This window comes from Meleagris gallopavo, chromosome 28 (assembly GCF_905368555.1).
Source record: "Meleagris gallopavo chromosome 28, MGAL_WU_HG_1.1, whole genome shotgun sequence".
Classification (NCBI taxonomy): Eukaryota; Metazoa; Chordata; class Aves; order Galliformes; family Phasianidae; genus Meleagris; species Meleagris gallopavo.
Window position 1 is genome coordinate 3,608,103 of NC_139431.1, and position 27,656 is coordinate 3,635,758.

The window sequence follows — 27,656 nt, forward strand, 5'->3', positions numbered from 1 at the left end:
CCAGAGCAGCGTCTCCTCGTGATTAATGGTAATCATTAAATCCATACCAAGCCAGGGAGAACCGTCACGGCAAAGGAAGACTCTTTTCTGATGCCGACGGCCCCCTGGGATGAGCAGAGATGCACCGAGGCCGTAGGAGGGGAATTGATTTCCCTGCAGCCTCAGGGATGCTCAGGGGGTGATATTGTCCCCCCGGCCAAGCAGTGCAGGGGGGTCCTGGGCACCCACCAGCAGCTCACAGAATCACAGAATGGCCAGGGTTGGAAGGGACCTCAAGGATCACGAAGCTCCAACCCCCTGCCACAGGCAGGGCCACCAAACCCCCCCATTTAATACCACACCAGGCTGCCCAGAGCTCCATCCAACCTGGCCTTGAACACCTCCAGGGCTGGACGGGGCATCCACAGCCTCTCTGGGCAGCTGTTCCAGCACCTCATCAGCTCCCAGCTGTGCACTGTGTGCAGGATGGACACGACCTGAGCACAGCCCCAGGAACCACGCAGACAACACAGCAGCGGCCCCGGGGGCTGCGGGCAGACTCAGGACACATCCAAACCCATCTCAAGGCTGAGTTCAGCCACTCCCCACTGCGCACAGCCACGGCACGGAGCTCAGACGAGTCAGGCGTCCACGGCAGGGCTCAGCCAGTGCTGTGCTGGCCCGGATCCCCGCACGTGGTGGCACTGCCCCAGCCCCGTGCCGGGCAGCAGCACGGATGGAGGCACCGCTGCACGCTGCGGAGCTGCCAGGTGCACCCGAGCAACACGAGGCCACCACGGTTTGCAGAAAGCAGAGCAAAGGTCTCGAGTCCTCTCAGGGAAAAGGCCTGGGCAAAGTGCAGCACGGTGCGTCCTTGGCCGTGTTTGCAGTGAACGCAGCCCATCCGGTCCCGCAGGACCGCACCGCCGGGGTGCGCTGCGCTCTGCAGCCGCCTCTCTGCCACGCAACGGCTGAGCATCGCTGACCGGCTCCTTCATGTTTCTGTGGCACCGGCAAAGGGCTCTCGTTAACAGAATATAACGTGCAGTGAAAATAATTGATGAGCATCTTGTAACAATTGATTATCTGTCTGCTGTTCTGCTGCTCTGCTCATACATTAATGGATGGTGCTTTTCTCTGCGCGGTTCAGAGCAGTGGAGACGCAGCGTGTCGGCACCCACCTGCCCTGTGCTGCAATCTGAGCGGACCTCAGATGCACTGAGATGATTGTAGGAGGGCAGGGAGCAGCTGGACATGCATGGCACAGCCTGGTGCTGCATGGCCAGCCCCGTGGGCGTGCTGCAGCCTCAGCTGCATGCAGGGCAGCTCGTTCTCTGCTAACTCCCAAGCAGACTCAGTTTTTCTGGGCAGCTGCCCTCAGGCCAGCAGTTCCACCGCCTCCTCTTCCCAGCATAGCATCAGCACAACTCGTGCCAGTGCCTTCACCAGGCGGCTGGGAACAGAGGAGGTTGTTTGCAGAGCAGCAGCCCTGACTGCTCAGCCAGAGCTGCAGACTCAGCAGAACTCAAAGCCCCCGAAAAACCTGAACAAACTCCCGCGTGCGCGGAGCCAACCTGCAGCGGGCAGGAACCCAGATCCTCTCCTCATGCTTGTCACATGAATGAGCTCTGCTCTGGGCTCACGCCTTTCATCTTGGAGGGGATTGTGTGCATTATGGGGGGATTAGGCTGCTCCACCAGGACCGGTGAGTGCAAGGCTCCAGGCTCACCCCCTCCCTCCTGCTCCAGCCTTTGGTGACCCGACGGGGACACAGCACAACCCGTGGGGCCGGGGGCAGTGAGTCCAGTGGGGCCACAGGGAGCTTGTCCCACACTGCCTCAATACCTGGAACTGGGCAGACAGGAAGGGAGCGGGCACTGTGATGGGAGGTGTGAGCCTGGCCAGCAGCCACAGAGCCCCTCTGCTCCCCCCCGAGCCCCGGTCACTGCTGCACACTGCTGGCCAGAGAGCGCAGCTGGCTGGGAAAAACAAACGGCATGGGAATTAGCTCCCAACTATTTCCTCAATTCTACCTGCTATGAAGGGAATTTTATTTTGCTGCCCTGAGAGGAAGGAAGGCAGCCTGCCCGAGTGCCTCGAGGAAACGCCTCCGATAACTCCTGCAGAGCACAGCCAGGCCAGCACCGCACCCCACAGCCCCCTGCAGCAGCCCCACATAGGGATAACACTGCCCACAGCAGCACCACTCCCTCCCCAGGGATCCGAGGCTGCAGGGCAGAGGCCGCCGTGCCACCCATCAGCCACCTGCAGCATGCACGCAGCCCAGCCCACACCCTCAAGCCTGAGTCACCTCATTGCCCAACGCAGGGCTGTAGCACACCTAGTGCCACTCACCAGCCCCTTCCTCACCAGCCCCTTCCTCACCAGCCCCTTCCTCACCAGCCCCTTCCTCACCAGCCCCTTCCTCACCAGCCCCTTCCTCACCAGCCTTGCAGCCCTCAGCCAGACCCCCAAGCAGTGCCGTGCCATCAGCCACCTCGAGTAAACAGCAGGAGTGGGGAAATGAGTGTTATCAGCTCGCCAATACAAAACAGGAGGAAATTATTTAAACATCTTTTCCTTAAGAGGCCAAATTGGCCCTCAGCCCAGTTGCCTTTCAGAAGTCACAGGCAGGGAAGCAGTGTTACTTACAGTAAAGTGTGTATCAGTAATTGTGCTACTGCATTCCAGGGAAGAGGACTCCAACTCCTGCAAGGCTCACAGGGGTCAAGCACAGCAGCTGTAGCTGAGCCCTTCCTTCTGCAGGAGGAATCGTCATTCAAGAACACCCAGCAAGCACAGGAACAGCCTGCAGGCTGCCTGACCCCCACGCAGGGCTCAGGAACCAGCTCAGCCCCCATACCCACACTACCCCCTGACCACCAGGTGAGGCCCAGCACCACTGGAACCATCTGTGCCTACAGAACAGGGACCACACCGCAGCTCATCACGGTTAGTTTATTGCAACAGGAACCAGTTATGGTAACTACAATAGACACAGCACTTAATGAAAAATACAATTACTTGGTTTTCCAGTATTACAAGCTCAGTACAATAAAGTCCTTTTGTACAAAAATACTGTTGGCTTTATAAAGTTACTCTACAGTATGAAATACCCTGGCCTTTTTTTTTTTTTTTCCTCCTCCTGTGAGATTTGGAGCTGGCTGACAACGATGGAGAACTGCAGCAGCCAGGAGAGGTGCAGAGCAGAGCAGTCAGCACCCTGAGTGAGGCCACCACGGGCACCAGGCACCCCATGGGGTGATGGGGGGCAGCTGGGGTCCCTCCTCCTGGCAGCACCAGGCCTGCAGACATCCACAGCAGCACAGACAGCACCAGAGGCTGCAGCAGGGCTTGGAGTGGGAGCCCCTCCATCACAGCTCTACCCACAGAGCAAAGTGGCCCCCCCACCCCAGGCAATGAAGAAGAACCTTACGGCTTTCATAGACATCCTGCTAAAAAGAGAGGAAAGCTGTCTCTAAAAACAGAGTGCATAGGAACAACCTGGCTGTTGCCATCTTGCAGCTAGAGAGATTGAAAGAGGCACAAAACACACACTTCACCCCTCGCTGGAGACACAGCAGCTTCTGGCCCAAGCAGGGCACACCACACCAGCAGCAGCTCTAATGCAGCTGGAGGAGCAGGCAGGAACTCAGTTTCTCCCCAAGGCTGTGTTTTCCCGACATGCAAAGGCTGCAAGTGAAGCAGTGAGACACGTACACAGGCATGCACACACATGCACTCCTACACACCCCACATCGGGCACCGTGTCAGCCTTGGCCAGGCCCATGGGAAAAGGCACCGTCTCCTGCAGGCAGGAGTTTCAGGCCAAGGAGTTTCTTGCTGCAGGAAGAGATCTGCATACCGAGGCTCAGCCATCCTCAAAGGGAAGCACCAAGTTTCTTTGCTGCCTCCTCTCACAACACAAAAACCTGCTAAGGAAGTATTCTGCACCATACCTGATGGGTCAGCCTGCTGCTTTAACCCCACTCGTCTCCCCAGAACCAGCCCACAATACACATCTTCTGGCACGTTTCTGGAACATGCTGTCAGCATGAAATAAGAGTTAAACATTAAAGGGATAATTGTAAAAAAAAGTTTATTTGAAAAAAATATTCAGCCTCTCACAAGATTTCTGATCAACGTGTACTATAACTTGAGAGCCATGAACCTGCTCCACGTACATTGAGATATTTTCCAACACTAAAAAATAAAAAATAAATACTTACAAATTCTTTCCTCCCCTTTACATGTCCTAAATGAGAGCGGTAAGGCATCCATCACCTTAAGATCTTAAGTTGAACAGAAGCAAGTAAAAGAGGTTTTTCTAAGAGAGAAAAGAGGAAAAGCAGAATGCCTGTCTCAGGGATGCATCTACAACAGTCTGGTCCATCTGGCCCCTTCAGTCTGCAAGGCACTAAAGATCCAAACCCACTTGTCTCGGCTGGATAGGATGCTGGGCTGGTGTCTTCCAGGTAGAATCCTGTCCTGGATCTGCTGCGGAGAGGCCAAGGGATGCTCCAAGCCCCGCTGTGGTGCCAGCTGAGCTCCACTCATACACATTTCCTATTACATCTTATTACACTGAGCAGAGTCTCTGCCCCAGCAGTGCCAGGTTCCCCACCCGTGGGCACAGACCCCAGCACCCAGGTCATGCCTTGCTGGGGGAAGATTTGCTCAGGCCCAGAGTGGGTGACCGCACAGGAGATGCTGCCTGACATGAACTGCGGCCATCCTTCTCCAACCTGTTTATCCCATGAGAACCAAACTACAAAAAGGAAGGATTTTAAAGAACTACAGTAGCTAAAAGTTTTAAAATCATGCCTGAAGACCACCTAACAGAGCCAGGAGGCATCTGGCATGGAAGCTGAAGACCCACTGCCCCCATGCCCAGCGTCTGCAGTAAGAAGCGTGTGAAGCAGGATTCATCTGGGGCTCAGCCCTGACATCTATCGTGCTCCAACAAACCCAGTATCCTGCTGTTTATGGCTTATATCAACAGAACTCCCAAAGATACACACAAACACACACACACATCATACCCCAAGCAGAATACAGAGCTAAAGCACGGCTTAGAGTTAAGGCTCATTCAGATTCAGCTAGATTTGAAGACTGTAAGGCACATATTAGTACAATCATGTTACTGTTAAAAAGCCAGAATATAAAAAGTCATCCCTTCCCCCACCCCCACCCCAAACATGCGAGGATACTGCGCATGTAGCTCTGATACCTTTGTTGAACACAGATGGAAAGACAGTTCAGAGCCTGGTTAAAAAATGAACACCTGGTTTATACACTTCTCACAGCCGCCCAACACGAGCAGAGCATTTCCCCAGACACTGCTTCAGGACAGCGGCGCTTCCCCTGACACACTGGGATTAAAACCAGTCCCTCACATGTGGCTTTCCTCCTCTTTGACACCGTCTTCTGTGCTCTTCTGAGGCAAGGTAGCCACATCATTGTTTGCTTCTTTCTGTTTCTCAGCCTCATCGATGTTGGTCTCCTCCTCTTTCCCTTCGTTCTTCGTCTTCTCCTCCGCCGCCTTCTGCTCCTTTGCCACCAGGCGGTAGTTGATGCCCATCCCAATGAAGAGGTAGATCCCAGAGACGATGAGGATGATCCCACAGGCCCAGTACGTGTACTTGTAGTCACCATACATGTCGTTGAGCTTACCTGATGGGACAGAGAGGGGACGGTTTAGCAAGACTACCTCCAGTGCTGCCTAGAACTGCTCGGGGTTCAGGAAGCATTCCCAAGAGCAGCCCAAGCCACCACATTTGCTTCAGGCCTATTCCTTCTGCTCCCCCAGCTCACGACAGGGCTCAGCCCATCTCTCATTCCCCCAGATGTCACAGCAGGTCCGGGGCTGATGCTCACCTTCCCTCACCTCCACCCAGGCACAGAGCCCCACAGCAAAGCCAGACAAGGAGAAGCAGCGCACACAGACATCCTACCGAGCAGGGGAGGTCCCAGAAGCACGGGGCAGCACTCCACAATGGTCACAAGGCCAACAGCACTGGAGAACCTCTGCGCTCCCACCAGGTCCATCAGGGTTTCAAACAGCACCGAGCTAAGCCAGCCGAAGGCAAAGCCAAAGAAACCAGCATAAATGCAGAACCCAGCGTAGGTGGTGGACATGGGGGCCAAGAGGTGGCACACCCCATTGTAAATCACAGAGATGGCAAAGAAATACTGGACTCTTGGTCGGATCCACTTGGTGTTTGCCACCAGTCCCATGGAAGGCCTGGCTACCATGTCTACGAAGGCCAGGATGGACAGCAAGAAGGCCGCAGACTCGTTGGCAATCTTCTTGCTCTTTGCATAATTGCTGAGGAAGACCAAGGGAGTGAACAGCCCGAAGAACATGATCACATTGCCTGAGAGATAGAGCAGGAAGCCTCTGTGTGTGAAGAGGGACAGGTCCAGGAACTTGTTGATCGTCTGGAAAAGCGTGCTCTTCTGTTTCTTCGTCTTCCCACCAATGAGGTCTGTGCTAGTATCGCCGTCACCTTTTTTCACTGCTTTCCCAGCTTCCTGCAATACCTCTTTAGTGGGCTCCTTTTTCAGCTGGTCTGGCTTGGGACCAATCGGCCGCATGAGGGACCCAGCAACGCAGCAGTTCAGCAGGAGACCACCAAGGATGAGGAAGCTCCCTCGCCAGCCAAATATGCCAAAGAAGAGCTGGTTCACAGGTGCCAAGGTCGACAGGAACACGGGGCTGCCAGCCATAGCCAGTCCATTCGCCAGGGGACGCTTCTTGAAGAAATACTTGCCAATCATGGTTAAGGCAGGGTTCAAGTTAAATGCAAGTCCAAGGCCTGAAGAGGAGAAATGAAGGATTCAGAGTTCTACATCCCCAAAAGCTATCAGCAATGACAGAGGGGCTCAGTAAGAGGAGCAAGAGATCAAGGCTTCAGTTCTTTGTGTTCAACAGTAGCACTTCAGCTGTATTAACCTTCAGCCTGTATGAGCAATACTCAGCACCTCAGCACCCATTGTGGAGGTAACTGGGAGGACAAGCTGTTTGCATGAGTTAGGAGAGCTGAAGAGACAGAACTGCTATGACCTTACGTCTACTAGTGTGGCACAACCCTAACCTGAGACAGGAATAATGGGAGGCTTTCTATTTTAAGTAGACAAATGAGCCTGTGCACTTACATTCCTTCTGCATTGCATCACCAGGGCCATCCTCTTCCTAGAGCACATAAAGGGAATTGGGACTTACGCAAATTCATAGTAAGCATTTCCTAAAAATTACTAGGCAGAAGTTGCTCCTCTGAGAAAGGCTTGTCAGTTGCAATCCCATTAGAGCAAAGCTGGCACTTACCCCCCACGACCCCCACGCAGAAGTAGAGCTCCTCCACGGTGTTGCAGAAAGAGGCTGCAATCAAACCACACCCCGATAGGCACCCACCCACGATCATGATGGGCCGGCTGCCATACTTGTTCACCAGGATGCTGCTGATGGGACCTGGAGAGTCAAAGGAGACATGCCCAGAGGTGAGTTACTGTCATGGTTACCTTCGCACAAGGGACCAGGCAGACATGCACACAGGAAGTCTGCTGTCGCAGGCTTCATTTCTGCACAGTGCCATTTCACCCAGCAAAGGAAACAGGATAAGAAGGAAGGACTGATGGACCAAAGACAGCTGGAGATAAGAAATGGTGACATTTAGTTAAAGCACGTGCTGAAATCACAACTGGAAAAGCCAGACTCCAGCAAGTGCCAAGGACTGCAGCCCTGTAGAGCCCCAGAAGCTGTTTATAGCTGTTGAAAGCCACAACTTCCCTGGGCAAGCAGCCTTCCATGGCCTATGCAGGAACCTGTCAGGCCACCAGCTGCCCTGCAGCTTCCCAAGGACCAGGGCAAAGGCCCTGCCCCACGCTCTGCAGCCACCACGGCCCAGGGGCTGGACAAGGCATAACAAGGTGACAGCCTGCATCCAACATGACGTTTCTGATGGAAGACAAGGCCATGAAGCAGCAGCTTTGATGGGCGCTGGGCAAAGTGCACCGAGGGCTTGCAGGAGGGAAGGCCCCTGCACAATGCCAGCGAGATTGAGGCAAAGTTTTCACTGCTACCCCCTGAAGCAGGAGCAGCCCAATCGCTGTGCACACCGCCTTTTAAGTGCTTCATTATCAGGAGCTTTAATCCAAAGCAAACAGTGATTAGATACTGCAAAGCATGCTCTACAGATACTAAAATGTATTTAAATAAACTGAATGAACATCCATTGAATATTAACAGACCTAGTTTCACCATTAACAGACAGCAAGGTTGTCAACATGTTATTCATGGGTCCTCAGACACTACTTGACCTTTCTGCCTAGTTTAAACAAAGCCTAGAGAACATTTGGGAAGCCCAGCTGCTACTGTAGCTTCTGCAGTGGAGGAAGCTGTACTCCACTAGGCTGGAGGGATGCACCTGCCTGTGTGTAGGTAACAGCAAGTGGTGCAAAACCAGTGAGCTGCTGGATCTGATGGGCACTGTTCAGTATGAGCAGCTGGCAGCATCAGCATAAGGCACAGGTTAAGGGAGTCTTCAGGATTAGAAGCAAAAGTCACTCCAAGTCCAAGAAGCAGCAGGCATCACAGGTTCTGGTGCATGCAGAGGGACTGTACTCAGTGCATTAGGAAAAGGAATGGCCCAGATCAAGCCTCATTAAGGCAGCTACACTGTTTACAACTTGTTATAACATTGGAGCAGAGAGATGTGCCCACTGCCTCGCTTGCTAAGCAAGGACAAAGCAGAGCCTGTTCCCCAAAAGGAAAAGCCTCATGCTCAGCCAGGCCGTTAACGTCAGCTCCTTTTGATGCACAAATGCAAATAAGACCAGGCATCCTGCCAGCTGGGGATGGCAGCAGTACAAGCTCTGATTTGCCTCTGAAGTACACACAACAGCAGGGTCCCAATAAGAACGTCTTTCAGCCAGGTTACCCGGTGCAAAACTGCATGTGCAGGCTGGCACAAGGCACTGGGGCTTAGGAACAGGAGATGCAAGGACTTGGAACACACGACCCCAGCAGAGCACAGTCTGCCTGCTACTTGCTGGTGTAAAAGCAAGCATGAAACGTACAGCTTGGGGATTAGGAGATTCCAAGCAGTTTCTGAAGGACAGGAGAGGGGAGCTGTTTCACTTTAAGTAGTTGGCTTTATTCTGCTCGTGTTTCTGTTCTTCCAGTGCATGCTGCCATCTCCAAACAGCACAAGCTGTCTAAAGCACTGCTCAGCACCACTGGGGAAGAGCAGACGACATCCGTTTTCAGTGTACATTTCAGCAGTCAGAGCTGACCAGAAAAGGGAACAGATTCTGGTAGGCAGTTAGCTCTCGCTGGATTCCAAAATTAAGCATCCTGAACTAGGAAAAGACCCTATAACAGGGCTTCTGTGCTCAGCACAGCTACTCTCCCCAGCCTTCTGGCAGGTGCTGAGGGCAGACAGATCCTCAGCCACACACTGTTACAAGAACAAGGGCAGAATTACACAAGTTGTAATACCCCGGAAAGAATTTACCTACAGCTTTGCTGAAGAGGACAGATTAACCCAGCTTTTGCATTCTGGATACTGAAAAGAACTTTGAGCAATCTACTCCAAGCAAGCTTGCTAAAGACATTTTGCTCTCACGTAATGAGAAAATCCTGACTTTGATAAAAGTTTTGACTGTTGTCACTACAGCAAGATGCAATTAATGAGGCTCAGCATCACATCCTCCAATGCAAGAGCACATGAAATGCTGTCCTCAGTTCTCTTACCTCCTGCATACATAACAGCCAGCATGATAGAGGAGATCCATGAGACTTTGCTGCTAGATGCGTTGAAGATGACCTCAATCTCTTTGAAGAACACAGTGATGGATTTGGGGAAGGCATAGGAAAATCCAATGGAGATGAAGGCTCCGATGACCACAGCCCATCCCCAGCCTCCTTCAGGAGGAGTGTATCCCACAGGGCCTCCAATGGCCGGTGGCATCTTGAATGAGGCTGGCAATGGATCAGTTGGGGTTCAAAGATCTGCAAAGGACAAAGTACCATAATCTCAGCTGAGTACAGAGTGCTGTAACCTCATTCCCCTGCTACGCAGGACCCCATCCACAAGGGGCACAGCACCCAACAACCCCAGTGCTGCAAAGGAGGCTGGCAGCCACACCAGCACCCCAACTCCCTCCAGGAAGGCTGCTCCCAGTGGGGTGAACCCAGGTTTGCAGGCAGGCTTTGGAAGGTTATCTTAAATCAAAAGCTCAGATCACTGGTGGCCTTTAAAAGCACTGGCAAGCAGGTGTTTATAAAGTACATATTTAAGAGATGACATCCTATTATAAGCTGAAGAGGGCAAGCTGTGATCTTACAAGAGTAGCTGAACACAGCAACAAAAAGAAGGCAGCACCAGGCTGGGCCCTGCTAGGTCCCACAATACAGCACCCATCAGGCTGGGGCCTGGGAACCTCAGCACAGCTGGAAACCCCAAAACCTGTTCTCATTTGATGAGCAGCAGCCACACACACCTCTCTGATCCATCACCCACAGAAAGTCAGGAAGATGCCAGTGCTTTGGCCAACAGTGAGTGCTCCCATGCAGGCAGGAGAGGGGCAGATGTGCTGGGGATCCTGCAGCCCACAGGTAGGCAGGAAGATCTGGGAAACCCCAAAATGGGGAATCAGTAAGAAGGAAAGGGACTCCTAGAGCAAGCACCCCATGCAACAGAGGGCTGCCCAGAGCAGGGCAGCACACCCAGGTTCTTAAATACACACCCACCAGATAAAACTGTGCACAAGCCAGGACTTTCTGCAATGTAAAGGCAGGCAGGTGTCAAGACAGCACACCCATTAGTCCTGCATTCCCAGAAGGTCACAGGCTGCAGCTAAACTTAGCTGTGAGCAACAACAGTGGGATGCTGCCAGGGCTCTGTACTCCCCTGGGACAGGGAGGGGGAGGTGCTCCAGCCCTCGCAGGACACTCTGCATCCCAGCACTACTAAACCCCTCCTCTGATACCAAAAAGGCCATTCCCAGCACAAGGGAATGCAGTTGGGACAGTGCTGCTCATGCATCCCCAGCACCACAGCTCCTGCACAGGCTGCACAGCTGGCACACACCTTGAAGCTGCAGTTACTTGAAAAAACAAGGCTGTTCAGACAGCAGAGAGCAGCACAATCCATCCCACAGAGGAAACACAACCAAATCAGCCGCTCGCATGTGTTTCACTGTATGCAAAACAACAGGAACTGCCACAGCCCCTGAAGCTCCCATGTGCCCCTGCAGATTTCAGGATGCCTTCAGAGCTGGGTTCCTATACAGCAAGATGTCTGCTGCAGGCAGCACGGCCGAGAAGGGCAGAGCCTGGAGCTGAAGCACTGCAGGGGCTCCCCCAGCCCTGCTCACACCAAGCCTTGCGAGCACAGAGGGGAAGGAAGGAGCACATCAAGCTCCCTCAGCACAGCCTAAACCTTCTCATACAGCCTTCCAGCTCAGGCTTTCACCTGAAGGCGTGACAGAGCACAAGACACTTCTTCAGAGCTCCTATAAGCGACACCACAAGGCAGCGGCAGCTCCGGATGGAACAGCACATAACTGGCACAGAGGTGCCATGAGCCCTATTTATAGCACACACCAGCTCGGGCTCACCGCGATTACCATCGCATCCACGGCCACTCTCATGCCAGCATCTACCTGGCAGGTTCTGCCGTGCTCTTGGCAGCCAGCTCCTTCCCACGGGTGCCTGGATCGCTTTCACCTCACAGCACAGCACAGCCCAGGCCCCACGCGGCCCTGCAGCTCCATCCGCCAAGCAGCGGCCTGGGCCGGCGGAGGCAGCCAGCCCCACACCACAGGAGCCCAGCACTCAAGGCTGCCCTAAGCCTTTAAGACTGGTTTAGCCCGAGCCAGGCATGGATCTTTTTGGCTGGAAGAGTAATTCACCCACGCTCCAGCCAGCACAGCACATGACTGTCATGAGCACACGGGCTCCTCCAGTCACAGGAATCACTCACAGGATGCTCCTCTAAGCAATCCCCATCAGCTCAACTCGCTGAAGCCACCAGCCGGTCCCCAGCAGGCACAGCACAGCTCACCCCAAACAGCCACCACACACTCTGCCCTCCGGCTACGCAGGCAACCCACCCTTAACTTAAACACTGATAGAAATACTGGGGTTTGTCATCACCTCCAGCCACACTGCACAGCCTGCAGCTCATCCTTAGGTTTTGAGTCATACTGAGCTCTCACAGCACCCAGTGAGCTTTACGGCATCATCTAACAGCTTTGATTTGCCTGAAATGTTAAAAAAAAAAAAAAAGCTACTGCATTTTAGTAACAAAAAACCCAGCTAGTAGTCAGTAAACAGAAACTACTTGGTAGCACAAGAAAGGCCACTGATAGTAACAGCTATTAAACAGAACGCTGGGGATATTGCTGAGCTGTTGGGAACATAGGTTTAGATCTTCCATCAGGCCCAAGCAGCTGAGCTGGGCCAAAGATCACTATGGCTGGGCTCATTCCTCTTCTATGGCTGCTCAGGTGGCATCCTTCCATAAAAGGCTTTTGAACAAGACAACCTCTCGAGTGCCAATGCATAGTGAAATACCTTGGGCTGAAGCTGGAGAACCTCAAAGTTTGACGCCAGAGGGTTTACACGAGCTCTGCATGTCACAGCACTTCGCCCTGACTCACTGCAAACCCTCATTAAGGCAGGCCAGTTTTAAAAGACTTCTATCAAAGGAAGGCTTCAAATGGGAGAGAAAAAGCACACGCTAGGCAGCCAGTCCAAAGGGAAAGCTTCCCTCCCCTTTGCAAAAGAAAATATATAAAGTAAATGAACAGTTATGACATTTACAGTTCTGTTTTGGAAGAGCAGCAACATGTAAGATGTGTTTGGAAATCATATTCACAGCTGCCAGGCAGCCAGCTACAGTTTGCCCTATTAGGAAACAAAGCAACCATACTTGCTGTAATTAAGACTGATGAGACCAAGTAATGACTGCAAGTATCACATCTGCTAGCCTGTGAAGTCTTGACAAACCTGCAGGAACAGGTAGCCTACAGCAAGCCCTCATCCTGCATAGCAATGGCAGAGCAGTTATGTCTTTTTTATGCAATCCAGGCTGCATCAAATAGGAACAGATCCTGGAGAAGACCACAGTCCTTTCCCTCTCCCAGATCCTATGCGCTGCTGCTGTGGTCTCTTCTTTGAAGATGCCTGGATCAGGAAGATTTTAAAGACTCCTACTTACGTAACCCAGCAAATCGCTGTGCTTTTTAAAGCCCCAGATTGGCAGGATTCCGGAGGAGAGACAGAGGCTCACATTTATAAAGCACCGCAAATGCTGCAAAATATTTCTGGGGCAATCCCTTTACAAAGGTAACCTCACAATGCTCTTTTTCAGGGCAGAAGGGGTTTCTCCCACGTGTAGCACTCAGGCCCTGAAGATCCCTGCCTGTCTCCTCACATCCATCCCTCCCACTTGGGATTTTACTGCACCAGGCACACATTCCTATCACCCTTGCTGTCTCAGGTGCTTTTAAAGCCTTTTCCAGTGGCAGGGCTCGCTCAGCTGCCATGGACAGGCAGCATCCAGCGCACAATCCAAGCATCCCTTAGAGGTCCTCACCCTGAGCTGCAGGCTTATACTTATTGCTGGGGAGACAGAGCTTCTAGCAGCTGCAAGCTGGGGAGAGCAAGAACAGCTCACAGCTTCAAATCAGGACATTTTCTGGCCAGAGAAAAGATCAAATAGAGATTGTTATGAACTAATGAGACACCACTTCCACTGGCTTTAAGCACATTTATAGAATTAAGCACAGGGGTGTAATTCCAGTGAGCGCCCCTAGCCAGGGTTTTAACCTGGCTGTGCATGGCATACGTGACGACCCAGCATTTGCAGGGACTCTGCACCAAAACAATACTCAATTGAGGTCCTGCTCAGCTGAAGCATTTGTTCCCAGGGTGATGCGAGGTCAGCAGCATGTAAAGTTTGCCCAAGGACAGCAGCCCACGCAGATGAGCTCAAGGTTCCTTCACCAGCCACAGCACAGCCTGCTCAGCACCCCTCCTCTGCCCAAGGATGGCCAGCAGAGCCTCAGACATGCTGCAGTCTGCCAGCCTGGCGAGCAGACAAGCAGATGCCAGAAGGCATGGCTTCGTGCTCCTTCGTGCAGAGGTGCCAGTGGCTGCTGCCTTCACCTTTTGCTCAGCGCTGGATCCCACGGCAGCGCAAGCCCCAGCCTGCAGTGCAGGATCTGAGGTGTGCAGCAGCCCACTCAGCAGCACCAGCGTTCACCTCAGCAGGGCTATGGGCTCTGCTGGAGCATCACTCACTACAAACAGCGGCTGAGGACAGAGATCTGTAGGGATCTGAAGATAATCTCCTACACAGCAGCCACCACACCTGGTTTGTGGGCTGTGGAGGTTGCACTGCTGTGCATTGACCCCATCCAGGCAGCTCCTCACCGCCTGCAGCCATCAGCACTGCCCTCCTGCCTGCAGGGAGCTGATGCAACAGGACTCTGAGGTTGTTTGTCAGAAGCACAAAGCAGGGCAGGAAGGAAAAACAAAATAAACAAGAAAGCAGGTACCAATTTCTCCCCCCAAAACAGGTCCATTACAAGCAGCCATTCCAGGCTGCTGTCTCCAGGTATTACCACCAGTGATCTCAGCCTGTCTGAGCAAGGACCAGGAGCCTTACTAGTATGAGAAAGCACGAAGCAAGCTTAAGCAAGCAACCAGAGGGATCAAGGGAAAAAAATCCTGGCTGATTTTTATTTATTTATTTTTTACATTACATGCTGGCAATGACCGCAACTCAAGCAGAGTTCTTCCAGATCCCTCTGACCCACAGCTCTAGAATGGTAGCAATAAAGGCCCTGTGGCACAGCTCCTGCTGGACTCCCCCTGCACAGCACAGCCCCCAGCCCACCTGCAGCCACCCAACCGCATCCCAGGAGGGCCGTGGCTCTCAGCATCCCCTCATGCAGGTTTCAGTCTCAGGTCCCCAGGCGCAGACCACACTTCGATAGGAGCAGGGATGTTTCTCTCCACACAGCAACCTCAGCACTGCAGTACTCACGAATGCCTCAGAGACGATCTGTGCCTTGCCAAGAAATCCTCAGAATGAGAAAAATGTGGTACCAAGTAGCACCAGCATTTTTTCATTAGACATCGATACGCACAGCCAAGGACGCAGCCACTCCAGGTTTCACTGTGTGGGGCTGCAGAACCTCAGAGCCCCACAGCTGTTTCGGTCTAAACAACCACCCCTGTCTTCCCTGAGGGCAGCAGCTCCTCGCCTTTGTTCTCAGCCACATCCATCCCATCCCTCTTTAAAACCTCCCAAGCACAGAGGAGGCGGCTGCAGCTATGTGGATGGAGATTACCTGACACCACCTGCAGGACTGTGGTTTTGAGAACCAACTACAGCCCCACACGAACTTTCTTTGGCTGCAGCACAATTACACAGCAGCAGCTTGAAGGGAGCATTTCAAAAATGAGTCATTCAGACAATAATGGCAAGAGGCTCCTGCTTTCTTCATCAGAAAGGTTGCTATTATGGGCTTATTCCACCAAAGGAAATGGGAGAAGTCATAAAACTACAACATTAACACTGAAGTGCTTAGACAGAACTTGCCTCCCTTAGGCTACGTGCAACTTTTCAACTCCTCATGAAGGATCTGTGGAATGGAATCACGCAAGCCTCCAGCCCCATACAAGTCTCTGGGTATTTTCCACCTTAGCTGCCAGACAAATCAAGGCAAGTGTGAGAACAGATGCACCATTGGCACCTTTCGATTAGGAACCACCTCCTGGTGGGCACACAGCAGATAATGCTCTCACACCTCTGCCTGGAGGGCAGAACAGGATACAGCCACAGCTGTGACACTGTAGGGAAGCTGACAGCATGCCTTCACCATGCCTGTGTGTAGCTGGAAGATTCACCAGGCAGGGACAAGCTGAAGATGGAGAAGGCTCCTTTGAGGCCAGGATGTGGGGCTCTGAGGAGTTCCTGAGTCCCAGCAGCACTCCACAGTGGCATTTTTCAGCCCTGCTCTTCTCCATGGCCAGAAGAGTCTGGAGCAGAGGCATCCAAGGGACAGCACACACCAAGTTACCTCACTTAGCATGAGAAAGGAATGCCTGTGCACCACAAAATGGCTTCAGGCATACAGAAAAGCAAGAAAACAAACACCATGAAATGTGAAGATGCCTTGGAATGGATCTAAAAGGCTCCCCTGACACTGAAGCCCAAGAACACCGAGTAAGCCCAGTGTACCTATGGGGCAGGTGGGTGCCCCACAGATGTACTGTGCCTATTCCCAGCACAGTTACAGGACTGCGAGCACCTCAGCCTTTCCCAACACACTGCCCACCACCAGATGGCCATAGAAAGCCCCCCCCCTCCCTGAGCCCACAAAACGTGCTGGGGGCAGACACATTCCTACACGCTGACAAGGGCTGCCATGTTGCCCCAAGCAGCAGCAGGCCACGGTGGTCTTTCTATCTGGGTATCACCCAGCCCGGCTCGCTGCAGCAGGGCAGCCCCACACCTCGAGTTGTATTAGGCTGCTCGGCGAGAGCTTGGGCCCCCAGCCCCCCGCTGCCTCCTGCAATCCCAGGCCTAGGGAGGGCAGAGGGCTGCAACCTCCAGTCACGGCTACCAGGACCCGGGGTCCGGCCTCACTGCCTGAGGGGGGAACCACGCGTGGGTCCCGGGCTGAGCACGGCTCCGCAGCCGAGCGGACAGGATTGGCCTCACGCTCCCCACGCGGCCCCCGGGGCCTCAGCTCCCGCGGGAGCTTTTTCTTATCAGCCATCCAGAACTCGGTTAATCGCCTCGCATCCATCCCCGCTATCTGGAACGTGCAAGGCGGAGCGGATTTACCCTCCCCGTTCAGCGGCCAAAAAAACACGACCGGAGCATCGCCCACCCCGAGGCCGCCCCATCGAGCGGATGCAGCCACAGCACAGGAGGGTCCGGAACGCTCCGCTCAGCGCCCACCTTTGTTTCGGACAGGGGGGCTTCGGCTACAGCACCGACGGCGCGGACTCCCGCTGCCCTCCCCGCCCCAGGAGCGCCTCGCGGGGCGCTGGAGGTCACCACCGCCTCCCGCCGCTCTTCCACGTGGGGAGAAAAGCAGAACGCGGGCCCGACCGCGACAAAAAAAAAAGAAAACACAAGGCCTGAATTACTACGATAGGAAAGGTGACGAAACACAAAGGCAGGCAACTCCGACGGCACAGCGAGCCGGGAGCGGACCCGCCGAGCGGCGTCGGACCACGACCCGGCGCTGTACGCGTGCGGCCCCGAACACGCGGCCGAGGTCCCAGCAGCTCCGAGGTCCCAGCAGCTCCCGAGGCCGCGCGCCGAGGGCATCGCAAAGCGGCCGGGGATCCCAGCCCAGCCCACCGCCAGGCCCACCGGCCGCGGTTCAGCCTCGCATCCCCGTGGCGGAGCCGGGCAGGGCCCCTAACGTTATGCAGGAGCTCGGCGCTCACCGGACACGCACTCGTCCCAACGGCGGGGCTCGGGGCCGCGCGTCCCCCCGAACCGCAGCATTACGGCTCCCGCCACGAGGTCCCGCCGCCTCCCCGCGTATCCTCCATCCTCCATCCTCCGTCCCCACCTCCAGCCACGTGGAGCCCCGAAACCTCCCAGGAAGGACCGCGCTGCCCCCTGCCCAGCTCTGAGCTCCATCTCCTCCCCCCGAACGCCACGTGGGCCCAATGCAGCTCGAGCCCTACCTGCGCGTGCCGCCGCCGGCCGAGTGCCGCCTCCCCCGCCCCCCCCGCCGCTATAAGGGCGGAGGGGCCGCGCCTTCCGTTTGGGGCGGGGGCAGCGGGTGGGGCCGGCAGCGGCACCGCCTCCGTCCTCGCGCCACGTGCGCGGAGCGCCCCACGCGTGGCCGCGGCTCCCGTGCGGCCCGGCACGTACCGCCCCGAGCGGAAAGCGCGGCCCGACGGCGGGCGGGGGGAGCGCCGGGACCGCGCTTCGGTCCGCGCGGGTCCGCGGGAAGCGACGTCCGCGGCCCCTGGCGGCGGTGCTTCGCCCGACATCACCGGGACCGACTTCGTGCTGTTTGGCTGCGGCGCTTCCCTCATCTACCGGAACGTTTCTGGTTGTGGCCAGCACGAGCTGGCAGGCGGCTTTTCCAAGAAGGCGCTGTGCTGCCCGTTTGTGCCGTAACCGCGAGGATGGCGGATGAGGCGGACTCGAGCAACCCCCGCTGCCGGCTGCGCTGCTCTGTGCCCAAACAGATGTTGTACCCGGAACCGTGGGCTCAGGGCAGGCAGAGCTGGCGGGGAGGGGCCCAATGCTGCGCCTACATGGAGCCGGGCTCGGCCCTCGTGGAGTCACGAAATGGTTCGAGTTGGAAGGAATTCCCAAAAGCCATCCGGTCCTGCACTGAACAGGGACACCCACAGCTCCATCAGTGCTCAGAGGCCCCCAGCGTGAGCCTGGGTGTCTGCAGGGACGAGGCACCACCACCTCTGTGGGCAATTTGCGCCAGTGCATCAACGCCCTCAGCATAAAGAACTTTTCTTATATCCACTCTAAATCATAGAATCATAGGATCATAGAATGGTCTGGGTTGAAAAGGACCACAATATTCATCTCGTTTCAACCCCCTGCTATGTGCAGGACACCAGCCACCAGACCAAGCTGCCTAGAGCCACATCCAGCCTAGTCTTGAATGCCTCCAGGGATGGGGCATCCACAGCCTGCTTGGATGGGCAACCTGTTCCAGTGCCTCACCACCCTCTGTGTTAAAAACTTCCTCTAAATATCTAACCTAAACTTCCCCCTGTATCAATTTAAGACCATTCCCCTTGTCCTATCACAACAGACCCTGCTAAAGAATCTGTCCCCTTCTTCCTTACAGCCTCTTTAGGTGCACACAGGTCACCACCAGGTCTCCCCAGCTCAGAGATGTCCAACTGCTCTCTCCTCATCCCATCCAGACAAAGCTGCTGCACAGCTCGGGCACAGAAAGGCACTGCATGGCGCACGAGTGAAGTTCTTACATCAGCACCAGAGCTCCCCATGCTCAGGATGCAGATCTGCAGCGGTGACGCATCGCATGTGACAAATCCTGCACAGATGACTGTTACTCTGAATGTTTCTCTGGAGCTGCTCTCTCCCGCAGCCTAATGAAGTTAATTATGTTCTGGGTTGCATACTGAACGCTCTGTTTTAAAGCAGAAGTATGGTGTAATTCACCTCAGAGCCATGGCAGGGAACGAAGGGGAGAGCTCAGCTACAAGACCAGGAGCAGCAGCAGGAGATGCGATCCCTTTTGTATCAAAGGCAACTCTGCACCCCCACAAGCGTGTGCATGGGTGTGTGCTGTGCATGTCGGGGCACTCCGTGACTGGGGGCACCGGCTGGAAGCAGAGCAACCTCACTCACCCACTTCTGAAGGACAACGCAACCCAACGAGCAAGTGGGTGGAAGGTTTTCCTGCTGCATCCACCTCTGAGCAACTCGGAGAGCAGGGAGAGGTCTGCACTCATCAGGAGATGAATAGTGATTAAAGACGGGGAATTTGGGAGCGGACTCAAAGTGCCACTCCTGCAATGCCTTCACCTGCAAACAGTGCTCTGCCGGGGCATGGGATGGGAGCAGCAGTGAGCTGGGGTGGTGCTGCCATGCTCCTTCATTTGTAGATGGAGGAAAGCCATGCTCAGAGCTGCTGCACTTCCGCCTCCTTTAGAAGATGGATTTAGTATTAATCCCTTCAGGAATTTTTTTTTTTTTTCTCATGTGGAAAACAGGATATTGTTTCAGGATATTGGGCAACAAAGCTGGCCTTTAAAGGCAGCTATAAGCAGCCTTGCCGTCCTCACTACTGGCTGCATTCATTGCTAATCGAGTTTAAGATTTGGTACAGCCGATGCACTTCCAGAGAGGTCACAGCAGAGCAATTCGAGTTCAGGATTTCTGTATCCCATTGTAAACACTAAGGGCCTGTAGTAACCTCAAAATATAATCAGTAGCTTTGGTTTCCATTGGAACTAATGTCTCTAGCAGCTGCAAATTCAGCCCTTCTGTCTTTGTCAGCATGCGTGTCCTGCTTGATAAGAGAGGCAACAACGGGAGTCAAATCCAGGAATTATTGGAAATCTCCTGGGAAAGCCTGTCCTTCTGAGATATCATCAGCTTCCTGATGGTTTGGGAAGGTTTTCTGAACCTTTGGGCTCACACTTCTCACCCCACATCCAGGTCCTGAGGTTACCCACCCCAGCAGCCCTGGGACAATGGCTGTGGAAGAGAAGGCGTCAGGGCAGTCCCTGGGGAGCAGCAGCTCTGCCCCTGATGGATGACAAAGGCGTGACATTGTTTAGGGCTGTGCTACAACTGCTGTCGTTGTTTAGAATATAACGTGTCTTAGGAAGAAATTGTTTGTTGATAAAATGTTTAAAATTGCCGCTAATGATCAATAGAAAATCCCTGCAATTGCCGCAACCTTCACGCTGCACACGCAGCGATGCACGTAGCTGGGAGCAGGATGCTCTCGTCTGTGTGCAGCCTGGATGTAAGAGATCCTCAGCCACGTGCAGATGGCACAGTGGACACTAAGAGACATCACACACGGTGTGGTCCCACTGTTCCCCCACTCTGTGCCCATTCCTCACCTCTCAATGTGCTCAGGCTGTTCTCCCAGGGCTGCTGCTGCACAGCGTATGCCAGCATGCCACCTCTTGCCAAGAAGCTTATCTGGCACAAGAAATCACATCTGTTCATCCTCCCTTGCTGTCCTTGCAGCCACAGGGAGGTGGTGGTGCTCGGTGTACTTTCGGTGCTGGCTCCTGCTCCATGGGGATTTGGAAGGCCTCTGCGTGCTGCGGGGGCTGCCGGCCTACTGCAGAATGCTGCCCGTCTGCTCCCACTGCAGCTCCCTGAGTGCTGGCTGCCCTACAGATCCCCACTCTGGTGTTCTCCCCACCTGCAGGGTGGCAGGGGCTCAGAGGGGATCAGAGCCCACCTGGAGGTGAGTCACACCCTGGGCTGGAACATGGCAGAGCCACGCAGCACCGCGCTGGTGTGGGGCACAGGGACCCATCCTCGGGGTGATGCTGCAGAGGGACACCGCTCCAGCCCCACCTCATTCCCAACCCCTCGCACTGGGGTCAGTGCCTCAGGGACATCAGACTGGTCTGACCGGTGCTGGGTCCGGTTCTGCAGAGCAGGGGGACCTGGCCAGGCCTCAGTGCTCTCCAGCAGGATTTTGCTGTCTCAGAACACTCTGTTTTAATGACTTTATTCCTGTTCTCGGGGTGGGGAGGAAGAGGTGGGGGCTCTGCAAATCATTTAAACACATCCCACGTGAAATGACTTCATGTGTCAATTGCATTGCCTCACCTGCCTTGTCCTCTCCCTTCTGTCCCCCTCCACAGAGCCTGTGTTATTTTTGTGTGACGGCTGCTGCCAACAGCATCCATTGCCATGATGGCACTGCTAGGATCAGCCCCCCCTGCCTGCACCTTTGGTTCCTGTCCTGTTCCTGAAAGGAGGTAAATGTTCTCATGGTGATCTCAGGACAGTCTCACCACAGGGAAAATCTGGAGCTCCAGGCTGCTCCAGTCCCACGCTGCAGCAGCTGTTTCCCTGGGATGTTGCACAACGCCCGATTTCTCTGCGTATTACTTGGTATTTTCAGTTCTGCATCATCTTTGGCGAGCTCAGTGCATTCTCTGAGCTCTGAAGCAGCCGAGGACAAACCTCAGGGCCTCGGGACACAGGATGGGACCAGAGGCTGCCCTGCCCGGCAGCACTGCCAACACAGTTCCAGGACCTCGCTGCTGTGTGAGTCCCTGGGAGGCAACGGGTGCCCAGCCAAGGGCTGGAGTGTGGGAGCTGAGGAGACAAAACACAGCCGCCAATGTTTGTTCTGAAACCTGCCCAGAATTTCATTGGCCTCAATGAAGCTGAGGATTATTTTCCTTAAGTATTTTTAAACCTGGAGCCTGGCAAGGGCCAGAGGGCTGGGATTTCCTGGCCCGGGTGGATGAGAGGAGCCTACTCCTTCCGTGCCATATGGGAAGTGCTGGCTACCTGCACGGGGTGAGCAAGGGTGGCCAGGCTGGCAGGAGCCTTGGGAAGGAAGGCACCTGCGGGAGGAAAGCACTGCAGGAGGAAAGCACTGCAGGAGGAATGCACCTGCAGCCCTGGGCCCCCGTGCCAGCAGCAGGGCTGGTTCTGTCCTCTCTGCCAGATGGGATCAGGGCTGCCCTGTGCCCGTGTGACAGCCAGGAGGGGAAGGCAGCAGCCGAGGGGTCAGGGACGTGCTCATTTCCCCCACACTGGTCAAGGGGATGCAGAACTTTATGGGCACCCAAGCAGGGCAGCTCTGGAGCTGCTGGAGACACATTCACACCCATGGACTGAGAGTGGCCCGGCTTCTGAGGCTGAGTGAGGCCATGGGGACTCAGCACAGACTTTGCTCTGTGTCTGTTCCCTGCCAGCCCACCCGGGTGCCCCAGTGTGGCTCACTGGCAGCACCATGGCAGCAGCCGGGTGTGGGGTGGAGCAGCTCTGTCTCAGCACCCCACTGCTCACCCCTGGCTGTGTGGGTGTGAGCAATGGAAGGAAAGCCCCCACCGTGCTGGCAGCTCCCTCGGTTGTGCGTATCAGCAATGCTCTCCTGGCCTTCCCCTTGCTGGCAGGGTTTGGCAGTGGGACAGCCACATTTTGCTTCCATTCAGCATGGGTGAGCACACGACCTATTGTGTGCATGTGTAAATACACAGATGTGTTGCTTGTTCCATAAACCCTACTTGTTCCTTTCCCAAAGATCCAGGATGGACAATGTCAGGAAAGCCTCCATCCTCCAGCTTTGTTCAACTGCGTGTACTGGGAGGAAAATTCCCTGCAGAGGAGCTCCCAGCACCGTGTGCTGCATGCATGGCAGCTGCTGGTGTGCCCAACCCTGGGGCTGCTGGGATGAGTGAGCAGGGCTGGTGCTCATGGGGGGAGAGGTGGGGCTCTGTGCTGAGTGCTTGTCCTCAGGGCCGGCACCTTCTGAAGCAGGTCGGGCCCTTTCCCTGTGCACACACAGGCTCAAGTCCAGCACCGCCAAAGTACACTGAGTGCTGGAGGAAGTCCTGGCCCCATGCAGCTGACGGGACTTTGCCTTTTGCTTCAGCAAAAGGGCTGCAGGTGACTCTTAGCCCTGCTGTGAGGCCGTCCCGCTGCTCCCCGCATGCTCTGAGATCCCCTGCTCAGCTGCACTCCTGCAGACGCTCCCACAATAACAGTGCTGCTGTCTGAGATAGCGCAGCGCTGACACGGGCAGACAGCACAGCAGCACAGCCTGAGATTGCACCCCTTGTAAACACTGCCAAGCACCCATGAAAACCGTCGCTTGCTGCCCCATTCGGCCCCACGTTCTTCGTGTGCTCCTTGTGTTTGCTGAGCGTAACTCCTGCGGTTGAGCTGTGAAGGCAGAGAAGTTACGCAAAGCAATCTGATGACTCTGATGGACAAGCCAGAACTGCTTTCTCACCTGAGGGTGTCCCATAAAATGTCTTTTGACCCAGTCACAGCCGCACAGCAGCCCGTGGCAGGAATCTGGCCGTGTGCATGCATGTGCTGGCCCCACAGAGATGCAGAAGAAGATCCTTGAACAACCGCAGCCGCCATCCGAACAGATCCCAGATATCCCATAAACAGACAGGGGTAAATGTGCCCCACAAGCTGCCCATTCTGCGTTATCGTCCCACTCTAATAACAGCTGATAAGCTGTGGATCAACAAACATTGCTGCTACTCCCCAAGCCCCACTTCAGGATAAAGAAAGCCTGCCTTCTTTCTAAGCAGGTCGTGCTCCCTCTTGGGATGAAGACACTGCTACCCTTTCCCTGGTTTACAGGCTAAAGAGGACAAAGTGTATTAACAGGTACAAAAAAAGCCAGAGAAACTGGAGCAGGAGCAGCAAGAGACATGTCAGACACACTCCCATTAGCTTCCCTTCCAATGTGCATTTAACAGATAATTCGTTATCATCACAGTCCAAAGTTAACCTGCTGGAAATCTGCTGTGGGAGAGCTGGCTGCAGCTGCAGCGTTTCAGCTGGGCATAAACAAACCAAAAAACACAGCAGAAGCTTGTTTTTGATTAAACCCACTGCTGCCAGGCACAAATACGTATTTTGTGGGTGGAAGTTCATTGGGGCACAAGCACCAAAGATCGTCCCTCCCCCACTGAAACATAGACTTTGTGCCCCGCGCTGCACGTCCCCATCCCACACCGAGGGCCCGGGAGGAGCAGGAAGCAGTTGGGATTCGGCTGCACCTCCTGCAGCAGGAAGCTGCTGCTCAGCCTGGTTCTGCCCCAGCTCGCTGCTGTTCCTGCACACCTCCCATCCCTCTGTGAGGTTTCAGAAGATGCTTCGGCACGAAGGCGCTGGGCAGATCCCCGCGTGGGCACCGCAGGGCTGTGCGTGCACGTGGCTGTGTAATACCGTAACAAGATTACCCCGGGACACGATGGCTGCGAAATAATCCACGATATCACTCAGCAAATCCCAGGATCCAATTACTGCTTTGCATGACACCGTCCTGGAGTGGGGGGCCGAGCAACGCCGTCCAGCTCCGCTCCCCGTGCCCCGGTGTCACTCAGCATTAGCACATTTAGCCATGTCCTGTGGAGTGCTGGCCTCACAGCAGCTCCCTGTGCCTCCTGCATGCAGCCGAGCCTCCCTCCCAGCAGCTGCCGAGCATCAGCCCCAGCAGCACTGAGCCTCTCTGCAGCGCTGCTCTGCCCAGGGCACGGAGCAGAGGAGCAGGGTGAGGTGGCCATGCTGAGCTCCGCTGTTTGCAAACAGCTCTGCAGGGCACGTTCCTTGGCCCAGCACCTGCTCCCTGCAGCCAGCAGGAGCACAAAACCCAGCACTCCAGACCCAGAGCCGTGCTCCCGCAGCGCCCGAGCAGCGCTCCGCAGTGCTCTGCCCTTGGCAGGTGTTCAGACAGCAGCTCTGCTGCCAAGACAGGCAGGGAACGTGGCCAGCTGCAAATTTAGTTCATTTTTGGAACCTTTGAATCGCTGGCCGGCTGCCAGGCTTGTTATTTGTTATTTGTTGGTCTCTTTAAGTATTTTTTTTTTTTTTTTTCCCAAGTGAATTTCAAGCTGGCAAGTGGAGCCAGGCAGAGGAGCGTGGCGGCGTGATCCACCCCGAGCACCAGCAAACCTGGGCTCTCACCTCTGCTGCAGTGGGAACAGAATCGAGGCTCCCAGCGCTACAGCTCCTGCGCTCAGCCCTGCTGCACAGGGATGGCACAGCACTGGGTTGGAGGCCTGGGTTTGGCAGGCAGTGCCCGGTGCTTCTGTCCTCTGCGAGCTCGGCCAGTGGTGATTAGGAAGCGAAACAAAATGGGGGCAATTTAAAAGGGAAGAAATTGCTGTTCCATCTTGGAAACCTGATCCGTAGCTCCATTTTCCTCCAGAGGAGAGAAACAAAGGCTTTCAGGTGGCTGCCTCAGAGGGCAGGAGGAGAGGGGCTGCAGGGCTGGGGCCACCAGGAGCCACCAGGAGGGCCGGGATGGGGAGGATGGGGTGGGGGTGGGGAAGATGGGGGAGGATGGGGTGGGGGTGGGGAAGATGGGGGAGGATGGGGTGGGGATGGGGAAGATGGGGGAGGATGGGACAGGGATGGAGCAGGGATGGGGTGAGACGGGTATGGATGGGGCAGGGATGGGATGGGATGGCCAGCTGGGAGGCAGGGGCCGTGGGGCAGGCAGGTGGGCTCGTGTTCGATCCCCTGCCCCTCACCTCATGCCTCTCTGCCATGGTTCATGGCTGCAGGGGTCAGGCTGCCCTTCCTCTGCCCATCACCTTTCCCTCACACCTCCTGCCCTTATGTGAGCCCCCACGGCATCCCAGGGATGAAGGAGCCGTTCTCTGGAGCTCTGGTGAGCCCAAAGGAGTTGAGAAAGCAGTGAGTTTTCCTTGGTGTTTGCTTTAGGCAGAGCTGTCGCTGCAACAGCGGGCTCGTGTTGCAGGGCCTGGTGAAGATAACGGGGAGGATGAGCTCCCCTGGTGAGTGCCATTTGGAGAACTTGAATGGGGGCTCTAAAGTTGAATGCAAAGTAAAAGATTAAGATCGGTATTTGTCCCTTTTCTTCCTTTTTCCTTCCTACCGGAGCAAAAATACTCCTGTTTGTTGCTACAAACCCTCGGGGCTGCATGGTGAACTCTCAGCGGGAACCAATGTCTCAGGAGATCAGAGATCCCAAGAACATCCTTCTGCCAAAGCTGCCTCTCTAATCAGCCCCGTTCATCTCCCTCTGCAACTCTATTTGAGAAACGAGTACGGGTCAAACACGGGACAGCTTCCTCAACACTACCACCCATCTGCAGCCTCCCTCAGGTCACACATTGGGGTGGTTCATGGTGGACACCTTCCCACTACCTTTTTCTGTAGCCTGGCCTGCATATCTGTGCTCAATCTGCAAATCCACCGCTGCTGTTCCCCACCAGCAGAGCTCACCCAGCACTGCCCCTCTGCTGCCATGCACTGAGCTGCAGCACCAAGCTCCAGACCTTCCCGCTGTATATTCTTCCTAAGAAAATAAAGCATCACTGTCCTATTAATTATGTGAGTTATGGAGCAATATTTTTCCCAGAGTCACCTACTGGTTTGCGTATTATTTTTTCAGGCAGCTCAGACAGTAGCCTGGCAACGCGGTGACCTTATGCTCTGCGCAGCTTTGAGTGTTATATCAGCCACACTGGACTCTCTCCACTGCTCCATATTGCTCAGCCCCTCATTAGTGCAATTAATAAGCCGCTTCTGTCAATTCAATCAAATGCCAGGCTCGACAGCAGCGGAAAGTTTTGGCAGATCGGGTAGGAGAGATTCTGGGCAGCACTGGGAAATTGCAGGAAACCTTTCATCTCCCCCAAGGAGCTGAACAAGAATGGGATTGTGGGCCTGGGATTCTCTCAGGTCATGTTTATTTATCGCCTGCTCGTTAGTATAATAAATCAGATCCCCTGTCACTTTGAATGAAATCAGAGGTTTGCTGGAAGGAACTTGGCAGAACACCTTGATATTATTCGTGATGATGCAGACAAAGGCTCACGGAAGGCGATGCCCTGGCTGGGCAGCACCTCCCACACGGCAAAAGCAACCTGGCCACAGCAGTGTGGTCATCCCAGGGCAGGGAGGGATGCGATGGGCTGGGGGCACACTGCACAACCCCACTGCACAGCACGGTGTGCCAGGGGTGCACGGCAGTGGGCAGGGATGCTCCTCCTGCTGCCACCAGTTCCAGGGGACGTTTGGTGGGAGAGCTCCCTGCCCTGCCGCTGCTCTGCCATCGCTGCCCCGGCTGTGTGCAGGAGGCAGAGCTGCTCCTCCACCTGCAGTCACATGCACCGTGATGGCATTTCACTGCTCACTGCGGACTTTGGCCCCGCTCTGATGTTGCTGTGCTCATTGGACTCTGCGCTGGCCCTGGGAGCTCCCATGGCCGCAGGCAGGACCCCAGTGGGAGGAGGAGGCCCTGGTGAGCATGGCGTGGGTCTGATGGGATGCTGCAAGGTCAGGCTGCGCCCACTGCACTGCTGGGAGCACCCCGGGCTGGCAGCAAGGAAGAAGTGCTGTTCTGTTGGTCTGAGCAGCACTGCAGGTGAACGGCCCAGAAACGTTCCTAAAATAAAACTCCCCGGGACATTCTTTGATCTGGTCTGG

The 27,656-nt window shown here is 55.0% G+C and overlaps 1 protein-coding gene and 1 long non-coding RNA gene across 2 annotated transcripts; one reads left to right on the forward strand and one right to left on the reverse strand.

Moving 5' to 3' along the window:
- Positions 1 to 4,061: 4,061 nt before the first annotated feature.
- SLC16A1 (solute carrier family 16 member 1) lies at positions 4,062 to 17,862 on the reverse strand. Its single transcript, XM_085210316.1, has 5 exons — positions 17,708 to 17,862; positions 9,734 to 9,991; positions 7,307 to 7,450; positions 5,934 to 6,797; positions 4,062 to 5,652 (listed from the first exon to the last, which is right to left on the reverse strand). Exons 2-5 carry the CDS (start codon positions 9,948 to 9,950, stop codon positions 5,372 to 5,374), a joined length of 1,506 nt encoding a protein of 501 aa, XP_085066442.1. The 5' UTR covers positions 9,951 to 9,991; positions 17,708 to 17,862; the 3' UTR covers positions 4,062 to 5,371.
- A 6,513-nt stretch (positions 17,863 to 24,375) lies between these two features.
- On the forward strand, positions 24,376 to 26,554 carry LOC146542632 (uncharacterized). Its single transcript, XR_014879918.1, has 2 exons — positions 24,376 to 25,430; positions 25,926 to 26,554. It is a non-coding gene; the product is annotated as an uncharacterized LOC146542632 (long non-coding RNA).
- Positions 26,555 to 27,656: the final 1,102 nt, after the last annotated feature.

Coding starts and splice junctions, on each gene's coding strand:
- SLC16A1 (XM_085210316.1), bottom strand. CDS start 9,950: ATGCCACCGGCCATTGGAGGCCCTGTGGGATACACTCCTCCTGAAGGA. Junction 6,798..7,306: donor CTGCGTGGGGGTCGTGGGGG/GTAAGTGCCAGC, acceptor TCTCCTCTTCAG/GCCTTGGACTTGCATTTAAC. Junction 5,653..5,933: donor TCTGGGACCTCCCCTGCTCG/GTAGGATGTCTG, acceptor CTGTCCCATCAG/GTAAGCTCAACGACATGTAT.